At 40.7% G+C, this 20,973-nt stretch overlaps 1 protein-coding gene across 24 annotated transcripts in view; it reads left to right on the forward strand.

The window, feature by feature from the left end:
* PBRM1 (polybromo 1) overlaps nucleotides 1–20,973 on the forward strand; it is an 86,421-nt gene that overhangs the window by 1,157 nt on the left and 64,291 nt on the right. For 4 of the 24 annotated variants that reach the window (XM_075939386.1, XM_075939401.1, XM_075939402.1 and 1 more), the window contains exons 2-12: nucleotides 3,564–3,616; nucleotides 4,263–4,398; nucleotides 6,009–6,164; nucleotides 8,560–8,657; nucleotides 9,244–9,391; nucleotides 9,779–9,922; nucleotides 11,157–11,273; nucleotides 12,090–12,158; nucleotides 12,993–13,091; nucleotides 14,018–14,112; nucleotides 20,841–20,939. In XM_075939386.1, the coding sequence (XP_075795501.1) occupies nucleotides 4,351–4,398; nucleotides 6,009–6,164; nucleotides 8,560–8,657; nucleotides 9,244–9,391; nucleotides 9,779–9,922; nucleotides 11,157–11,273; nucleotides 12,090–12,158; nucleotides 12,993–13,091; nucleotides 14,018–14,112; nucleotides 20,841–20,939 (1,073 nt within the window). In that variant the 5' untranslated portion in view covers nucleotides 3,564–3,616; nucleotides 4,263–4,350. Of the gene's footprint in view, nucleotides 1–1,297; nucleotides 3,131–3,563; nucleotides 3,617–4,262; nucleotides 4,399–6,008; nucleotides 6,165–8,559; nucleotides 8,658–9,243; nucleotides 9,392–9,778; nucleotides 9,923–11,156; nucleotides 11,274–12,089; nucleotides 12,159–12,992; nucleotides 13,092–14,017; nucleotides 14,113–20,840; nucleotides 20,940–20,973 lie in introns of those variants that run through there. The other 20 variants (XM_075939392.1, XM_075939403.1, XM_075939404.1 and 17 more) reach the window with 15 other exon arrangements.

Raw genomic sequence — 20,973 nt, forward strand, 5'->3', positions numbered from 1 at the left:
CACTTATTTGATCAACTACTGGGTAAAATACAGGTCTGCTAATATTCAAATATTACTAAATGGTACTTTAAAGGAATACATGTTCTAGGAAAGTTTGTGAGGCCTTTTCGGTAAAAGGTTTTTGGGAGGATTGGGTCTATATATGGCCCTATAAATATTAATAAAATATTTTTGTATAGCTACATACGCATCTTCAAGTATTCTACAGTTGTTAACTATGCACCCAGTACTTTACAGGTGAAAAAATTGAGGCCGAGACCATCTATTACATCATCCTGTTTCTGTATTTTGATTTGTAAGACTGTCATTCACGTGAATTTGTCTATCATTTCTACCTGCCCTGACATGTTCTCTGGGACAGAAGCGGTATTTTGTCCCTTTCTGAGAAAAGGCTGAAAGAATTAGGCATGCAGTAAAACTCTGATGGTCCGGCATCTGATGGTCCGGCACCATCAGGAACCCGGAAGTGCTCCGGGCAGCCGGACCATTGGAGCTGCTCTGCCCCCTGCTTCCCCATTCAGCCGCTGCTAAAACTGACCAGCGGCTGAATCGGGGATGCCGGGGGCAGAGCACCTGGGGCTCTGCCAGGTTGGTCCCCTAGCTCTGCCCCTCGGGGCTGCTGGACCAACTGGGCAGCATCCCAGGTGTCCCTGATTCAGCCGCTGCTGAAACTGACCAGCGGCTGACTCCAGGAAGCCTGAGGCAGAGCTGCTCTGCCCCGGGCTTCCTGGAATCAGCCGCTGATCAGTTTCAGCAGCAGCTGACTTGGGGACACCTGGGGTAGAGCAGCTGGGGTGCTGCCAGGTTGGTTCCCGCAGAGCCGAGGTGTGGCGCTGCGGGGACCAACCCGGCAGCGCTCCAGCTGCTCTGTCTCAGGCGTCCAGATTCAGCCGCTGTTGAAACTGACCAGCGGCTGACTCCAGGAAGCCTGGGGCAGAGCAGCTCTGCCTCGGGCTTCCTGGAGTCAGCCGCTGGTCAGTTTCAGCAGCTGACTTGGGGACACCTGGGGCAGAGCAGCTGGGGTGCTGCCGGGTTGGTCCAGTAGCTCCATGGAGCGGCGCTGTGGGACCAACCCAGCAGCACCCCAGCTGCTCTTGGGGACGCCTGGGTTGGCACTACCGGACCAACCCAGCAGCACTCCAGCTGCTCTGCCCCAGGCGTCTCTGATTCAGCCGCTGCTGGTCAGTTTCAGCAGCGGCTGAATCAGGGATTCCTGGGGCAGAGCCGGACTATCGGAAGGGGGGGCTATGAGGGGGTCTGGGGTGTCATTCCCCCCCCCCTCATAGCCCCTCCTTCTGATAGTCCGGCATATCTGATAATGTGGGTCCCAAAGGTTCCGGATTATCGGAAGTTTACTGTATTTAGTCCAGAGCAGAGGTTTTCAAACTGTGTGTCAGGACCCCAAATTGGAATGCAGCCCCATTTTAATGTATTGCCAAGATTGGTGCTAGACTTACAGGGACCTATGGTCAGAGCCAGACCCCTGTCATCAAGAGCTTTGCCGTTCCTCCCCCAGTCAGTGCTGAAGAACTTGGACTTTGGCTTCTGCCCTGCACCCTGGGGTGGTGAGGCTTGGGCTTCAGTTTTGGCCCTCCTGTCCAAGGTGGCGGCACCTGGGGGAGATCCTGTACTAATTTTTGTTGTCAGAAAGGGCCAGGGTTACCCAGGTAAGCCAGTAAGGGCATGCTTATCTCTTAAGTATTAACCCTTTGTATCCCTAGTTTCCTCTGTCATTTTGTGACATTTACCAATGATCTGAAAACGGTTTCTGCAGTAATGCGAAGGATGCCCACATAGCAAAAAATAGTTTTCTTGACATCTGTGTGTCTGCCTTATTGGTTGTTTTTAAAGGAATGTGGAAAGGTACATGCTTGTTAAAACCCTTTTGGCTTGTTTTAAGTAAGTCATCTTGAATATGTACAAAAGCTTGCCTCTTTCAAGGAGATTAGATATTTGTAATAAGTTGATGAGTTCTGAATAGATTACTACAGAAACATCATTGAGAAACAGTTTGGCAATGAGTGACCTGTCATGTTTTAGGGCTAGCAAAAGAGATCTCTTAGTGAATAGCTGTAGAAGAAGGTATTATAAAAGATCTGACTTTAAGAGTGGCTGGAAAGATTATGTAAAATATTCAAGATTTAAAGCAGAGGTGGGCAAAATATGGCCAGCGGGCTGGATTTGGCCCACCAAACCTTCAGATTCATCCCGCTGTGATCCTATGGGCTGCGAACACCCCACTTTCAAGAGGGCCCTCGGGCAGGCTCCTTGCATACTGTGTCCCCGCACGCTGCTCAAAACAGCCCACTGTTGGAGCTATGTGCATCTTTTTGCAGCCTGCACCCCATTGGGAAGGGCTCCATGCACTGCCCCTACCCCCACCCCCCAGTACAATATTATAGCTCTCATTGGACGGAAACTGGCCAATGGGAGCAGCCTGGGCCATGCTTGCAATGCAAGCAGTGTGCAGAAGACATACATGGCCCCAGCTGCCAGTTCCTTTGTGGTGTGTGGGGTGGGTGCAGAAGGCAGGGAGCCCTCCCGAGGGTCCTGCTGGCCTGGAGCTGCCTAGAGTAAATGTCTCTTGGTCAGAACCTCCATCTGGCACGCCACTCACTTCCACACCCCGCTCCCTCACCTAGATCACAGCCCTCTCCTGTACCCCCTCCTACATCTCTCCCTCAGGTCAGAATCCTCTCCTACACACACAACCCTGCCTGCACCACAATCCCTTTCCCTGGGTTACAACCCTTTTCTTCACCCAAACTGCCTCCCAGACCCCACATCACCTCCTGCATCCCAATCCTGATTCCCCCCCCTGCACCTAACCTCCATCCCAGGCCCTGCATCTTGTCCTCTAGAAGAGTGTGGCCCTTTATTACTTAGCAAATTCTTGGAGTGGCCCCCCCATCAAAAATTATTGCCAACCCTTGATTTTAAAGCAATCCTTTATGGGAGTTCTATGGAGATGCTGTTCTCAGGCCATGTTGGAACATGTGAATAACTCTCACTACTTTCTCTACCTCATACAAGGAAGAAATGTGATTGTAATTAGAGAGATTGTTGTTTACCCACAAGGCACCATTGAGAAGAAATCAATATTTTCTACACTTTCTCATTTACATTTAAGGTATTCTTTTATTATCAGTAATTTGATTATTGTACAGAAACATAGAGAGCCAGAGAATCTTTAATGCAGTTCAGGCTCTGAAATGTTATGTTGGCAGGTATTTGGTATTATTTTCTAGCTGGCAGATATCTTATGATGATTCTTACTGAATTGGGTATGTGATGGTGTCCAGATCTTGATATAGATTTTACATTGATCTAAGTTATTACAGGGAGATAAACCTCCGAGACCTTTAAATGAAACCATTCAAACATAATGCTTAATATGCTCTTAAACTTCCTCTGCAAGTGTATGTACAGTGTAAAAATGCATAGGAAAAAATTGCCATTTAGTTTACAAATGGTCTCACATGTCTTTTGGTTCTTGTTCCAAATAGTAAAGTAGTGCAAACTAGATAGATAAGACTAATTTTATTCTCTGTTTTTTTGTACAGTTCTCTGTATCCATTAGGAAATCAGTCTTAAAAGAAAAACTGGCCTTGATAAGGTATAGCTATTCTGCTAACAAAATACAGCTTTGTATTTTATTTTCCTGGTTGATATTCCAACTTGGTTTTGATAGAAGTGTTTTTCAACAAGTAAATTGAAGTATTTGTTGCACAAGCTTATGTTGGTAAACTTTATCGTGTAATAGGGTATGTGGCTGAAGTTTTCTAACTGGGTTTAAAGTTTAATAAGGAAGGTTAGTGTTTACTGAAGAGAGCCATAAAACACCTATAAATATGTTTCTTGTTTATGTGGGCTACTGCTAAAGGGTCTTACTACTTTTTTGAGAGTTTTAAACTTTTTTTAAATTTTACATTTGCTATCCTGCTTCTCCACTCCCATCAGTTTACAATATTGCAGTTGTTCCCTCTGCTTTTAGATTAAGACTGTCTATATAATCTGTCATGTCAGCAGGGTCATTAGGAACATACAAATGTTTTGTTTAGAAATTCCAGAGTATTTTTTACACAGAAAGACAACTATGTGGATGTTTGTTTTTGTTAAAAACAAATCCTAAAAATGCTAATCTATATGTTCCTTCTCCTCCCCTTCCTTTCCTCTCTATTTTCCTTGAATTTCTGTCTATTCACTCTCTCCTTTTTACCTTTCCCCTCTGTTTTCCCCTCCTTTTTCTTCTTCTCTTTCAGTTAAGACTGTACTAACAGGTTTGCTGAATTGACACTTTTAAAGCCTTACCTTCTCCCAATATCTTAGCTTGGTCAGCAGACAGACACTATGAGGAGACTGGCTTTTCGTGGTGCTGGTTGTACTCTGGTAAATCTGGTAAATTATTGATCATATACGCATCATCCTCCCCTCTTCCCTACCTGGACTTGATTTTTTTTTTTAATCCTGTGCATAACAAATCCCCTTTCATATTCATTCAACTTATTTAAGTACTTGCTGCTAATTAATTCTGCTCTTAAAAAGTTTAAGAAATATCCTAATGTAATTATGCCAGGCTGTTGCACCTTTAAAAACACGTTCAGGAAAAATGCCTTGATTCTATTAGAAAATCAATTCAATCTTTAGTCTTTGAGACACGTAGCAACAGTGGCAGTAGAGATGAGTTTTCGATATACTGACACCTTGTCAGTAGAAATTGGGTTACATGCACCTGCTTGTTTCAAAAACTACTCAGTGGTTACTGGAAAGTTATTAATTTCAGTCACTATGTTAGTAAATTCTAACCCATGGGGAAGAGGAGATAGTCTGTTACAGTGCCAGTTGCTTGAGCTGGTCCATTCCACACCTATTTTAGCATTTGAGAGAGAATGGGAGAGTTTGAAAATATAATAACAAGGGTGACAAACCACACCCTTTTTTATGTGATCCCGGGACTAGACATTAAGTGGCAGCTGTGATTTGATTTTTTTTTTAACTTGTTAGTATAGACTCTGAGTTACATTATCAGTATTGTTTGTTTTTTGACATGGTATGGAGTATTTGTGAATCAGAATCACCAACATACAGTTGAACCTCTCTGGTCCAGCAACATCTGTGGTCCAGCATGATTTTAGTTAGCCTGATCTCTGCTTGGCCAAGTTTCCCATGGTCCTATAAAGTTGGTTTACCTGGCTGTCAGTGTTCTGTACTGTTACTTAGCTTTACTTTACCCCTAAATGTCTTCTAAGAACCCAGTAAGCAGTGAAAATGTTGGTAATGCCGCTAGACAATATTGACCTCCTGTGGTTTGGCAAGTTCTCTGACTCGGCACAAGTCAGTTCCTGAGGGTGCTGGACTAGAGAGGTTCAGCCTGTAGTTCATCTGCCATAACAAACATTCTCATTTTATTATCATGTGTGGAATGATAAAATCACAAGCATTGATAGAAACACACACACACACACTTCTGAGGAAGTGGGGCCACTAGTTTTTTTTAAAGTTACAGACTAACATGGCTAGTCCTCTAAGACTTTTAAGTATTGAGAGGTGATTTATAAAACCACACTTGTTACTATTGTTAAATTTTCATTAAGGATGTGAATGGTCACCTTACCGGGTGATGCTTACGAGTTACGATTAACCAGTGGTGGCTGGAGCAGTCCTCCACCCGACAAGGGAAGGGTGATTAAACATAACGTAATCCCATAACTGATTAAATGGGATTTTACATCACTAATTTCCATCACCCTCTGTGAATCAAGGCACACTCATGTTTTGGTGATGCATGGCAGTATAAAACTTTAGGATAGTTTGGATTATCAGGTAATCTATCAAAGACCTGTGCAGTGGTTTAGCTATATGATTTCATCAGGTAGTAATACATAACTAAATCACTGTGAACCATCTTAAATACATACATCCTAAAGAACTGAATGTTCAATAGCTCACTCTCACCAAAGAGACTGGACACAAAGCCATAAGTTTAAGAACATCTTTCTTTATTATAGAAGAAGTTGGATTCCATGGGTTCCAAGAGACGAAGGGCTACTTCTCCGTCCAGCAGCATCAGTGGGGGAGATTTTGATGATGGTCACCATTCAACAAATATACCAGGCCCAAGCAGGAAAAGGAGGAGACTTTCCAATCTCCCGACTGTAGATCCTGTAAGTACCATTGTAATACCCCTTCTTTCTTACTGCATAAATCCAAATGCGGAATACCTTTTGAAACAGCTGTGAAGAAACATTTGCTGTTGAAAAAGTGATTTATATTTAGTGATATGTATGGTAAGGGGACAACATAGTGTTCTGTTGTTTCCTGGGATTGCAAAGTTTTCTTCCAGGCTTTATCCCATTCGGATGGTGTTCTGCATGTCTTGGGAACTCGTAGGAACAGCTTTAGTTTCCATCATTGTGTTGGGTGTTTTCCTGTCCTGAGCTCTAATTTTGACTGAGGGGGGCTAGTAATGATTTCCTCTGAGCCCAGTAGCACTGATTCCACACCAGCTAAAATGGCTGCTATGGAGCAACTATATCAAATTACACGTGTGGAGATGTCTGATAGTGTTCACTCTGATATTTTCCATCTTTGGGCGGGTTGAAATTTCTTATGTGCAGCACCACTGTTGAGGTTGTGTGGGGACATGCACCGTCAGCACAAAGAAAAAGGAAAAGTAGCTAAAAGTGTATGGGGAGAAAATAAAAAAGGACAGAAGTTGTGATGGTCCAAAAGGTGCACATATTTTCATGGGCCACAAATAATAGAACTCCAGATGTTACACACAAAAAATACTCTACCTCTTGCTAGAGATGTAAAATTTCAATTATTTGGCTAATTGAATAGTGGATGCAATTTGCATCTACTATTCGATTAGTTGAGAAGAACACTTCTGCCTTTGAAGTGTAGCAACAGCCTTGGGGGAGGAGTCCCCAGTTGACCCTGGGCTCGATATTTTCCTAATGTCCAACCAAGCCCTCTCCCACTGTAACTTGAGACCATTGCTCCTCGTTCTGCCATCTGTCACCACTGAGAACAGCCTCTCTCCAGCCTCATTCAGGCTTTCTGAATCCTTATCTACAAAATCAGCCTAAAAGTTTACAATAAAAAAACAACAATACTAGTGAAGTCAAATCCTGCATTAAGATCTGCTATTGCAGACATTCTCAGCCCTCTTCTCTGCTCTAGATCTGTGTGTCTCATACTCAATTTTAGCCCAGGCTTTCTAACAAATCAACATGGTCAAAAGCAAGCTCTTTGTCTTTCCTTCCTGATACTAGGTAAAAAATATTTTGGTCTAGAACTGCAGAGGATTCACTGTTTAGTGTTTGCTCTATAAGTCTAACAGTGGAAAATAGCAAGGTGCTACATTATTCCCTCCCCATCATATTTTTCCTGGCATATTTCAGATCTTGTAATTGTGTCACCAATGAGTTGGTAATGAATACCAACTCCTCCTCACTCCAGCCTCAACAAGAAAAGGGCAGATTTACTTGGACTAAGCTCCCTACAACATTAATGAAACAATAGAGTTTCCCTAGCACCCCACCTCCCATGCATAACCTGGGAAATTTTTGTAAATTGCCCCTCCTCCGCCCAGCCCAGGAGAGAGTCCTGTGTCTTTCCTCTGCCCTGGAAGCTATGGGCTGCTGTCTTGAGAGTGCCAGATGGGAGTCAGGACACTCCAAACAAACTCTCCACCTCACTAACACCAACACCCACTCACCCCCTATATCTCCACCTACCCTGGGCTGTCATCACAATTTCTGTCCTTTTTTTCCCGTTCCCCATACTACTTTAGCTACTTTTCTTTTTTCTTCATCGACATTGTATTTCTTGTCTCTCTTCCCATAGCATCTGTTTCTCTGTAATAGTTTCTGATTTCTACACCTTATGGCTTTCACTTTCTCCCCATCCTCCTTCCAGCTGCTAAAATTATCTGCAAAGAAATATTAAATGCTGCCATTTGAAGTGTCATCATAAAGTATTAGTTAGCACCCCAGTGAGATGAACTGTGAGACAGCTGAGACCATATTCCCTTAGTTAATTTTTTTGGGGTTGTCTTGAGTCTGTAGTCAACACTATTGATTTGCTTTTGGGAAGTTTCCTTTGAAAACATCAGGGCTAGGAAACTCCCTTTAAAAAAAGAAAACCTACAAAAAGATTCTGCAGGATCTGGGTGTTCCATAGTACTATGTTAATACAGTGGGCTGGGTGCTTAATACCTCTGCTGTAGAATAACTTATGTCATGGCACAGCACTCCTGTTCCCCACCTTCTTAGCCTAACTCGAGCTTAGGCTGGCCTACATCAGCTTAAATCCACACCCCTGAGAGGTGTAGCTATGCCCTTGCATAGACAGAATTCTGTAGTCGGACTTGCCCCTGTGCCTCAGGAAATGGATTGCCTTCATTGGCAGGTGAACCACTTTTGTCAGCATAGGCAGTATCTACTCTGAAGCGCTACAGTCATGCAGCAGTAGCATTTCAAGTACAGAAATACCTTCAGCTCGTTGCTTCCTTAAGCATTTCCATTGTCTCACTGGACTGTTCTTGTTGTTTAGATTGCTGTGTGCCATGAACTATACAACACTATCCGAGATTACAAAGATGAACAGGGCAGGCTCTTATGTGAGCTTTTCATTAGGGCACCAAAACGAAGGTAAGAAGGTGGCGTTTATTGGTAAGAAACTTAGGTCTGAGAGTTAGTCCTGGAACAAGTGGATTTTGAGAAATAGCTTATCCATGTAAAAAGTTACAAAACCTATGCATTAAATATACAACAAGCTTGCATTAGGGGTTTTGATTTATTATTTGATGGCACTCGTCTTTGAACAACTGAGAGACAGGTGTCTGTTTTCAGTCAGAAAATTAAACATTTGATTTAGTATGAACCATTGATTATAAAGCCTTCCTGACATTGAGCTCTGCTTAATTCTAAAATTGCCTTCAAAAGTGGAAGGATAATATACTAGAAAATATATTCCAGGGAACAACTCTTAACTGGCCCTTGGGAATGGAGTAGGTGAAGACAGACTTTTATCTTAAACTTACAAAAATTACTAACAAATTTTAAAATCTGTAGTAATTCATTTATATTAAAGTTGTTTGTAAATGTGAGCTGTTTGAGTTGTAGCAAAAACATATTAGAAACATTTCTGCATTACTCTTAGACTTGTACAAAAAGTTAAATACTGTATGGTTTACTTTCAGTGTTCAGATGCTAAGGTTTTTACTCGTTCCTACAGAAATCAGCCAGACTACTATGAAGTGGTTTCTCAGCCTATTGATTTAATGAAAATCCAACAAAAGCTAAAAATGGAAGAATATGATGATGTGAACCTACTGACAGCTGACTTTCAGCTACTATTTAACAATGCAAAGGCTTACTATAAGGTAAAGAAATGTCACTTAAAGGGCCAAATTCATATATTCTGACAATAGCAGGTCTGTGCTTTTAGGAGATATATCCAGTTTCATATGTAAGATAATGTTATGGCAATATTTATCTGTTTCGGTACTACAGTGGCTCCAAAATGTTTCCCTAGCATGGACCAGATCCTAGTAAAGAGATTACATTATATGCCACCTCCTCTCTGTTTCATAATCATTTAAATTCATAATACTGTTCCTGATATCACTGTGTTGAAGAATTACACAATCAGTGATTGGTGTGTTTTCTATTTTTTTGATATATTTCACTTCAGAATGCTCAGAATTTTAAGAACACTTTTAAATAACTGGCTAGCAATGAATGTTGTGCTCTTTGATTCGTTCCCACAGCCAGATTCACCTGAATATAAAGCTGCCTGCAAACTGTGGGATTTGTATATGCGCACAAAGAATGAGTTTGTTCAGAAAGGCGATGCTGAGGAGGAGGAGGAAGAGGATGAAGGGCATGACAATCAAGGGGCAGTTTCTGAAGTAGTAAGTAGGAAGCATATAGTTATATAGCATGTATAGATATGCAGCTATAGTTTGCTGGAGAGATGAAAAGGTGTGGGATTTCAGAGTAAAGTTAACCTCGCTTTATGTAAGGACATCAGTCTGTGTGGTTAAGCCGAGCCAAAACAGGTAATGGGATGTGTACGTATAATTTAAATCATTAGATTATAATCCAGTATGCTGTGTAAGGGTTCTTACACGTGCACAGAAAAATGTAATGATTTTAGTTAGTCTTTGGGCATGTCTCGACTACATTCCTCTTTCGACAGAGGGATGTAAATTAGACACTTCGAAATTGCAAATGAAGCTGGGATTTGAATTTCCCGTGCTTCATTTGCATAATCGCGTCATGGCGCTCTTTCAAAAAAGCGCTATTTTGAAAGTGAAACCGCAGTCTAGACAGGGTTCTTTTGAAACTAGAAGCCTTTTTCAAAAGATCCTGTAAACCTGAGGATCTTTCGAAAAAGGTGTCTATTTTCTATTATCTTTCAAAAAAGGCGTCTAGACTGTGGTTTCACTTTCGAAATAGCACTTTTTCGTAAGAGCGCCATGACGCAATTATGCAAATGAAACACAGGAAATTCAAATCCCAGCCTCATTTGCAATTTCGAAGTGTCTAATTTACATCGCTCTGTCGAAAGAGGGATGTAGTCTAGACACACCTTCTATGTAACTATTTATCTTCTGTAAATATGTTTGTGTATATTAGTGAACTCATAAGAAATAGTTGTAAGATGATCAGTGATATGACTATTGCATTTGTGGTTTCACTTTAGTCCAAGTTTTATAATAAATATGATCTCTGTAACTGCATAATCTGAGGCCTGGTACAAGAAAACCTGAGGCCCTATGAGAATGCTTTCAGAAGGGACACTCATACTCAGAGTCTGTGTTCTGCCTTAAACCAGGACTTATACTAGAGCTACACCTGACAAATCTCAGCATTGCATGACATGACAGTGCCTATTGTTGTGTAACACTGATACACATTTCATGCACAGATCTGTTTATGTGGCATTCAGACTTACTCACTTGCCTTACTAAATGCATAATCGTTGTACTATGTCTTGAAAAGTTGTGGTCATCTTTCTAGTCATTGTTTTCCACTTATTTTTCTTGAAAAAGAAATGTTATACATTTGCACTGAAATATTTTGCATAAGCCAAAAATGGAAATCTTTCTCAAAGCTTTTTATAACTTCATTTCCTTATACCAGTCTTCTCCAAGCTACTTGAAAGAGATTCTTGAACAGTTGCTTGAAGCTGTAGCCATAGCCACCAATCCATCAGGGCGTCTCATAAGTGAGCTGTTTCAGAAACTTCCTTCTAAAGTGGTAAGTAATGAAATGAAGTCATTCGTGTTCTATAGTTGGTGTCTGGAAAGTCATATAACTGATACTGGGGGCTGACTGTGAGACAGTCAAGTGAACAAAAATACTTCAAGCACTACCAAGTCATAATATTTTGCTTTGCAGTGAAAATCCCCCCCCCCCATGTCTGTTTACTGAAGAAGCCATTACCAGTTTAATCAGACAATGTACAATAACATTTTAACACAGATATACACACACCTAATAATTTGCTAATGTCTAATAGTTAACTATCAATGTTAAGATATTGTTACACCTCATCTGATAAAAGACAATGTTACAAAATCATTGTTTGTTTCTGAGGAAATAGTATTTTTATATCACATTGTGGAATGTTGAAACGTTTCCTTTTTCTTAATTGGCTCTAAGAACTGTTTATTATTTTAGTAGCTTTCTTCCGGTGGAAATGTTTCTTTGCATCAACCCTGAAATATTCTTATTACTACTGTAATCTAAATTTTGTTTTGAAGTCACAGCTCAGTTCAGAGTGAGTGTAGTTACTATCAGCTATGGTTAATTATAAATTAATTATATGAGCAATGTTTATCTTAATGGTATGATGACATTAATAATGCTGATTAAGAATAAAACTTAAATCCAGTTGCAGTACTGAATGTACATATAATCTTTCAGCTGTTTTGTGGTGATAATCTGTCTTCTCACCTGTCTTTGGTTATAGGCCATCAACTTCAAAAGCTTATTTAATACGGATTTGTATGGTTTCCCTTGTGATCTTTGTGCCAGTGTACAACCAATAAATGCATTATTTTTGTTTTCTAGCAATATCCGGATTATTATGCAATAATTAAAGAACCCATAGATCTTAAGACTATTGCCCAGAGGATACAGGTACAGTATGATCATGTCAATGATCTGTACATTGTAATTTTGGAAAAAATAAGGTTTTTTTAAGTTTAGAAGCAAAAGTTTATATAGATCAGTAGTTCGTGTAATTTTTACCAGTAAATTAAGAAAATGAAAACTATATTGCTATGAAGTTCAGGACATCATTTCTGGACTAGTGTGCCAAAAGTAGTCCATTTAAAGTTCAGTGTCTTAAACTACTAGTTGTTGATGTGAATTAAATGCCAGTTATTGTGGATTCTTGGCTATGTAGTCACTTCTGGCCATGGCAAATTGAGATATTGAAGTTTAAGTCATTCTGATTACCATTTTGTGTTCTCCCACCTTACCCTTTCCTATTCTTGTTTGGTTTTAGTTAGCTGTTACCTTGATTTCTTTGAGCTAGAACCTGGTGATTTATACCAGCTGAAATAGTTTAAATCTAAATTTTAAAATGAAATATTAATCTCTAATTCCAGAATCTGTGAAATTCTGACTGTGAATGCATACTGAACTTGAAGTGAAGGATAGAGATGAATTAAAATGATAATCAGAATGATGTGTGCTTTTAAAGTTTGCATAATCTAATTTATTAAAATAATTTGAGTCAGTGCATTGTTCATTTAGCATTAGTAGGACTGTCACAGGAAAAAAAAAATCCTTTTATATTTGTATCTGTTTTTTCTTCCCCCCCCCCCCATGAATTTCTCAAATTGTTATGCAGCATATAAAGAAATGTTTTTATTCAATGTGAAAGACCTTTCGCATTTTCTTTTTGTGACAATAGAAAGTATCAGTTTTTCTCTCAAAGAAAAAACTGTTCTGTTTTTTGTTCTGCAGAATGGAAGTTATAAAAGCATTCATGCAATGGCCAAGGATATAGATCTGTTAGCAAAGAATGCCAAAACGTACAATGAGCCTGGATCTCAAGTATTTAAGGTTATTTTCATACTCCTTTGACAATTAAAGTTGGAATTCAATCTCCTTTGTTAGTATTGAATATTTTAAAATTATTAAAATACAGTAGTATTTTATAGGTACTACAGCATTTCTAATTTATCTGGAAATATTAAAAAGGGTACTATCAACTAATTATGACACCTTTTATTGTTTGTAATTCCTTCTTAGACGTTTGAGACTTGTATTTCTTTCCCTGTTGACAGTTCTTTTGTGTTTGGCAACTCTATATTTCTGTCTTCCAATTGGATTTCAAATGGGACATGAATCAGCCTGGCTTCTTTACTTGCTACTAAGTTAGAAATGCCTAGACTTCCTGAAATTACAGGTTCAAAGCATGTGTAGCACCTCACTGTCTGTTCATTATCACAAAACATTGAATTCCGTGCTGTTTACTCTGGGGAGCTCTGCAGCATAAGACCTTAAAGAATGGAGGCAGTGCCTCCTTTGCATGGGCATTAAAGATGCTATTCCATATATTGTAAGAGTCTGCATGTATCATACATCCAAGACTTACTCTTCATTGTTTCCTTCCCACTTCCTTTTCTCTGTCAATTGACTCACATGCTACGCATGTATTTCTTTGTCTACTTACCCTCCTGTACCCAGCAGTTAATGAATTTCAGAGGTGAAGTGATTACTGCATAACTTCAGTTTTTAAGGACTTTGGGGTGAAAGGCACTACATAAATGTAACTTTCTAAGGAGGGGAAGTCTCCTTTCAAGTTAGATTTTGCTACAAACTTTTGATGCTGGACAAAGTTGTTTTCTATCAAGAAAAATATGAACCCCTAACTTTTCTTTTCACATCATTTTAAATGTGTCCAATTATATCTATACAATTAGAGTAAATCCTTGACTCACTGAGTCTCATTTTTCTAAATGAATTATGCTTCTTCTAATTGACAGGATGCAAATGCGATTAAAAAAATATTTAATATGAAAAAGGCTGAAATTGAACATAATGAACTGACTAAGTCAAGTCTTCGAATCAGGTACAGCAGGTAAAACACAAAAAATTACTATTTGAAGTCTGGTTTACAAGTATTTACTAAAATTTAGTTTCTTAATTTTGCTTCTTTTCCCCTCCCCAAAAAAAGCAACCAGGAAATATTAATTTTATCTAATTTGCTTGCTTGCTTGTGCTTTAAATCATATAAACCACTGACAGATTTTTAAAGGCAACTGCTGAAATATATTACAATTAAGATTTATTTGGCACTGAAATACAGAGAATGTGTGGGAAGCACAAAAGCTAAAGTTGCAGTCAGCTTCTGTTATTTGTGTTGAATGGGTACAAACAGAAAATCAGGAGCAAGGAACAGAGGTTCAGATTCTCAAAGATAGTGGTTCCCAACCTTTTTTATACCATGGACTGGCAAACTTATTCAGAAACTTTTTGTGAACTGGCACTGAAACATTTGCATATTCATTATGACAAAAGATGTATGTGCATATTCATTGTGGTAATTGATTTTAAGCAGTCGTGTTATTTTACATTGCATCTGTACGCACACAATACATGTTATTCATTGGCCTTAACCTGTGTGCTGATTCCTGTGCACTTAATACAGTAATACGCTCGGGGATTAGGAAATAATCCGGTTACCCAAGGGTTCCATCAACCTATGAAAAACCAATGGACAATAATAGTAAAACTCAAGTTTTTAATATTGGTAGTTGTGTAGTGAGAGGCAGTTGGTCTCATGTGTCTGTTTTGAGTTAAAGATGATTAGTACTTCTTAAATAAAAAATTAAGCCAGTCATGGTAAACCAAGCCAGGCCTGTGCGCCCAAAAATGTGGGTGGAGGCAATGCTGGTTAACAAAGTTTTCTGGTTAACAGAGTGCTGGATAATAAAGGTTTTGCTGTAGTGTAGTTTAGTTTTTAATAATCAGAATTAACTTAGATTTTATTTTTCCCATAGTTTTATCAGTGAATGTAGAGTTATACTGTAGGAAAGCTGTGCCAAACAAATTGTGAAGTATCTCTTCCCCAAATAATGTGATGTTTAAAGGCATAAACACATACAGTGTGGAAGATCAAAATCATGCGGGTCAGTTCCCTCGGAACAGCCCTGGCCCCCGCACCCTACCCCAGCTGCCGAGGTAGCATTGGCTCCTGCTCAGTCCTGGCCGCCCCGCCAAGGGGTCCTCGAACCAGGTGATACATGCAAAGGCAGCTCATTCCCACTGGAAATCAATGAGAACTGGGTACCAAAGGACAGATCTACACCGAAGGTTTGCCAATACAGCTGTACCAGCAAGCCTGCCTACTGAAGATGCAGCTTCTACTGACAAAAAATGCTATTTCTGGTATATCTTATACCAGTTTCCCCCCAGTCAAAATCAGCACTTGTCAGGGTGAATTATCTTCTTTATCAGACAAGCTAAGTGCAATCTTCTAAATGAGCACAAGAGTTAACAAAGTCCTTGAGAGAAGGGACACTTCTTTAGATATTTTGCAAAGGACCTCATTGGAGTACCTATGTTTCTCAGAAGTAAAACTTCTCTCCTCTTCTGAAGCTGTTTTTGTGATAGGATAGAGAACTCCAGAAACATCCTTACAATCAAAGAAATACATAGCATCATAGAGCTGGAAGAGACCTGAGGGAGGTGATCAAGTCCAGCCCCCTGTCAAAGGCAGGACCAATCCCAACTAAATCAACCCAGCCAGGGCTTTGTCAAACTGAGACTTAAACACCTCTGAGGATGGAGATTCCACCACCCCCCTAGGTAACCCATTCCTAGGTGCTTCACCATCCTCCTAGTGAAATAGTTTTTCCTAATATCCAACTTAGACCTCTCCCACTGTAACTTGAGACCATTGCTCCTTGTTCTGCCATCTGTCACTGCTGTGAATAGCCTTTCTCCATCCTCTTTGGAACCTCCCTTCAGGAAGTTGAAGGCTGCTATAAAATCTCCCCTCCCTCTTCTCTTCTGCAGACTAAACACACCCAAATCCCTCAGTCTCTCCTCATAGGTCATGCACTCCAGCTCCCTAATAATTTTTTGTCACCCTCCGCTGGACCCTTTCCAATACGTCCACATCCTTTCTATAGTGGGGACCCCAGAACTGGACATAATTCTTCAGATGTGGCCTCAGCAGAGCTGAATAAAGGGGAATAATCACTTTTCTGGATCTTCTGGCAATGCTGCTCCTAATGCAACCTAATATGCCATTAGCCTTCTAGCCCAGCAGTTCCTAAATTTTTTGGGCTCTGGAGCCCTTTACATGCATAAAAATTTATGCGGAGCCCCAGCGGTCCACAGTTTGAGAAACACTGCTCTAGCCCAATACAGTTAATTTCAGTATCTGTCTTACCTAAGGTTAATGTAAATTAAAGAGATAAGAGAAATATACTCTTTTTACAGTTTATTTGGTGCTTTTGTCAGCAATTGGAGTTTATAGTCAATTTTCACTGTGTCTTCCGTTTAATCAGTCAGTTTCTTCTGTATAAATCATTCTCCCTGCTGTTGATGTATCTCAGACTTTACAAAACAAGAAAATATGATGGTAAAATGATAAAAATGGGCAGAGGGATTCATGTGCAAGAGTAATTCTTGAAACTCAGTAACTGTTTCTTAAAAAATTGACTATATTACAAATTGATAGTGTCCTCTCTTAAAGTCTGTAGCAGAGTTAGGTCCTGACACTGCAAACATCTAAAGTGTAATACAGGCATGTCCAAAGTCCGGCCCGCGGGCCAAATGCGGCCCACGGTCGGATTTAATACGGCCCCCTGCTTCTCCCAGCTCCCCAGTGCATTTTTTAACTGGCGCGCGCAGCGCGCCGCTTCGGGCCGCCGCCGCGGTCCCAAACCCTGCCCCTGCACTCCGCTTTGGGGCTGAGAGTGCAGGGACAGCCCCCGCTTCCTCCCCCTCTCCTGGCTCCCCGGCGCTCCTCTGAACTGGCGCCGCTTCCGGCCACGCCGCCGCCGTCCATGGCGGCCGCTGCGGTCCTAAAGTCCTCCATGTAGGGCACGTCCGCAGCCCCGCTCCCCCGCTTGGCTACGGGTTCGCCCTGCCCCCGGGCCGCCGTGAGGCCAGCGTGCCCTGCGCTCTCCGCCCGCCTCTGACCCTGCAAGCCCTCTACCTTGGGGCTGAGAGTGCAGGGACGGACTCCGCAGCTGCTGAGATCAGGGACGGACTCCGCAGCTGCTCAATCTCAGTATCTGTGATTGGCCCTGCGCACTGTCAGCTTCCTGGCGGGCTCAGGCACGTGGAGCTGCGAACATTAGAGACTTTGCCACAAACGGGCTCAGGCACGTGGAGCTCATCATTAGAGACTTCGCCACAAACAGCCACAAAGGCAAGAGAATTCTTGTTGGGCAGTGTATTAGTGCAGTGTATTACTTGGGCAGTGTATTAAACCTCTGGCACTGCGCTCACATGATCCCTTCCCCTTCTGGTCAATTTAAAAAAATGGCGACTGTAAATAAGAGAAGGAAAGTTGACAGTGAGGGCCGCCGCTTCCAGGACAGGTGGAAAGTGGAATATTTCTTCACTGAAATAGAGAATCACTGTGTTTGTCTGATATGCCAAGAGACTGTGGCTGTTTATAAGGAATTTAATGTCAAGAGACACTACCAGTCGAGACATAGCACATACGACAAGCTAACAGGGCACGACCGCAGTGAAAAGTTGAAGCAACTTGAAGCTGTTTTAATGTCACAACAGAAATTTTTCATAAGAGCCCGTGAGTCAAATGAAAATGCCACAAGGGCGAGCTATGAGGTGGCAACGTTAATTGCTAAAAATTGCAAATCTTTTGCTGAGGGTGACTTTATCAAAGAATGCATTATGAAAATGGTTGAGAATATCTGTCCCGAGAAGAAGCAAGAGTTTGCCAACATTTGCCTGGCTCGTAACACTGTAGCACGGAGAATTGAAGAGATTTCATCAGATATTAAGAGACAGTTGACATCCAAAGGAGTGGATTTTGACTTCTTTTCAATAGCCTGTGATGAAAGCACGGACCTATCTGACACATCTCAGTTGCTGATTTTTATGAGAGGGGTGGACGATGAAATGAATGTGACTGAAGAGCTACTTGACCTCCAGAGCCTTACGGACCAAACAAGAGGAAAAGATTTATTTGTTTCTGTTAGTTCCGCCATAGATGACATGAAACTGCCTTGGAACAAAGTTACTGGGATTATTACTGATGGGGCACCTGCCATGGTTGGTGAATGAAGTGGATTATCAACCCTAATCTGTAACAAGGTGATCGAAGAAGGAGGCAAAGCTATTAAACTCCATTGTATCATTCATCAACAAGTTCTCTGTGCTAAACATCTCAAATATGATCATGTTATGAAACCGGTGCTAAAGACTATTAATTTTATTCGCTCTAAAGCCCTGTGCCACCGCTAGTTTAAACAGTTTCTACTGGACATCCAGGCTGAATACGAAGATGTTTTATATCACAACGATGTAAGATGGCTCAGTCGGGGGTCTGCACTGCAGCGTTTCTACTCTCTCAGAAAGGAAATCGGAGAATTCTTGGAAACAAAGGGACAACCAATGCGAGAACTATCTGATCCTATTTGGCTGGCTGATTTGGGGTTTCTAGTTGACATAACAAAGCATCTGAATGTACTGAACACGAGTGCTTTATTCACACCTCAAAGCCTTTGGGACAAAGCTGCAACTTTTCATAAGGCAGTTGTCACAAACACAGCCCAATACCATACATTTTTCAGCGTTGCAGGAAATAATGAACAGTTTTCCACAGGACAATATCAGTGCGCAAACGAGCAGGTATGCAGCAGACATTGCATCTCTGGCTGAGGAGTTTAAACGGCGCTTTCAGGACTTTGCAGCTATTGAAAAGGAGATCAGCCTTTTCTCCTCTCCATTCTCTGTTGACCCCGAGGATGCTCCAGATCAGCTGCAGCTCGAGCTCATTGAGCTGCATTGTGACAGCGAGTTACGCAGTCGTCACCAACAGCTCTCTCTTGTGAACTTTTACCGCCAACTGGATAAGAGCTGGTTTCAAGAGATTTGAACATTGGCTAAGAAAATGCTGAGCTTGTTTGGCTCAACATATATGTGTGAGAAGACATTCTCTGCTATGAACTTTAACAAGAACCGCGTGAGGACAAGACTAAGTGACTCTCACCTGCGTTACATTTTGCGCATCAAAACCACTGCCTTTGAACCAGACCTAGCCTATGTGCTGCAGTCCAGATCTCAGTTTCACCCTTCACATTAGTGTAGGCAAGTTTTTTTTTTCAATTGAGATGACTACATTGTAAAATCTCAGTTAATGTCAGTTGGTCTAAATCAGTTATAAATATATTTGGACACAACATGTATAGTTGGTGTTATGTCGTTTGCCGTTTGCAATAAACTTTGCATAAAATAGTTAATTTGCATTTAATTTTAATGGTTCAAAGAATGTCAGGCAAAATGGTCGGCCCTCACGCATGTTCACTTCATCAAATCTGGCCCTCTTTGAAAAAAGTTTGGACACCCCTGGTGTAATAGTTCCACTGAAGTCAGTAGATCTACATCTGTGCTTAAAGATTTTCAGCGCCAGGGCCTAAATGGTGACTCACTGACTTAATTACTAAAGAATCAGGATCTTGCAAAAATTGGATACTGTACTTATTGCTGAGGCTGTGACTGCTCATATCTTCAGATTTTTGTTTTTTATGCAAAGAGGATGGACACACATTAGTATTTGTTAGTTGAATTCCTCTCATATGCCAACTTCTTCTCCATCCCTTAGTTACCTTCTTTTGTAAGGTTCTTTTAATTTTTTTACCTTGTTTCTGAATTTTTTATGTAGTCTTGTAGGTCCAGAAGTTGACTTCATGTCCAGAATAATCTGATAGCTCTCATCTTGATTTCTCTACTTTTAAAAACCATTTTTGTCTCAAGACGGACGGATGGGGGGACACACCCACCCACCCCACCCAACCAAACCTCTCCTCTTAAACAAAAATAAAATTGCCCACTTTTTATAGTCAACTGAAGGAGAGAAAAGCTTAATTAAAAAAACAAACTTTGTGCTGCCCTGGAGAGTGCTATTGACTGCAGTCAAGCACAAACCTATTGTCATTTTTCCACCTCATCTGGGTGTCTTTCACCTATATACTATGTTCAGCAAAATACCTCCTTAAATTATTCTAGCTTACTTTTTCTTTTAAAAAGCACAATTTTATAATAATTCTTTGCTAATTTAAATACTCTAATCATCATGTCAAAGATAATTCCAATTTTGTGACTCTGTCCAGATGCACATCTTTCATTCATCACATCATCACAAATTGCCCATTTGCCGTGCACTTAATTGTTTTTTGGATAAGATGACCAATGTACAAGGGAAGTGTCTGCAACACAATTTGATATGCTTTATTAAAGGAGAACATAATATGCCTGGCTGTGTATGGTTACATCTCAGTTCTTAGCAATATCCTGTTAGCCATCTTTATTTCTGAAGTATGCTGGACTGAGAATTTAAATAATGGTTCTACCAATATTGTTTAGAATCATTTCATCTACCTTTATAAACAGAATTCAGCATAATTTACATTATGATTAACTTGGGTATTATTTATGCCTAAGTGTATCACTTTATATTTAGCAACATAACATTTTACATTCCTTCTCAGTGCCTATTTCAAGATTCTTCTGTGAAAGAGCTGCATTCTAATTTATATCTCTTCTTGAGTCTAAGCCAACTTTCTCTTTTTCTCCCTTTCTCTGGCTTTATTCTTCTTAAAGGACTCCATCAAATTTGGCAGCTTCCAAACTGACAGGTCCTTCCTCACAGGGTAAAGGCAGTGTTGGTGATGAGAGAAATTCTACTAACAAATATTACCGGTAAGTATATTGTCTGTTTTGGTGTGGATGCCAC

Source organism: Pelodiscus sinensis, chromosome 11 (assembly GCF_049634645.1).
Source record: "Pelodiscus sinensis isolate JC-2024 chromosome 11, ASM4963464v1, whole genome shotgun sequence".
NCBI lineage: Eukaryota > Metazoa > Chordata > Testudines > Trionychidae > Pelodiscus > Pelodiscus sinensis.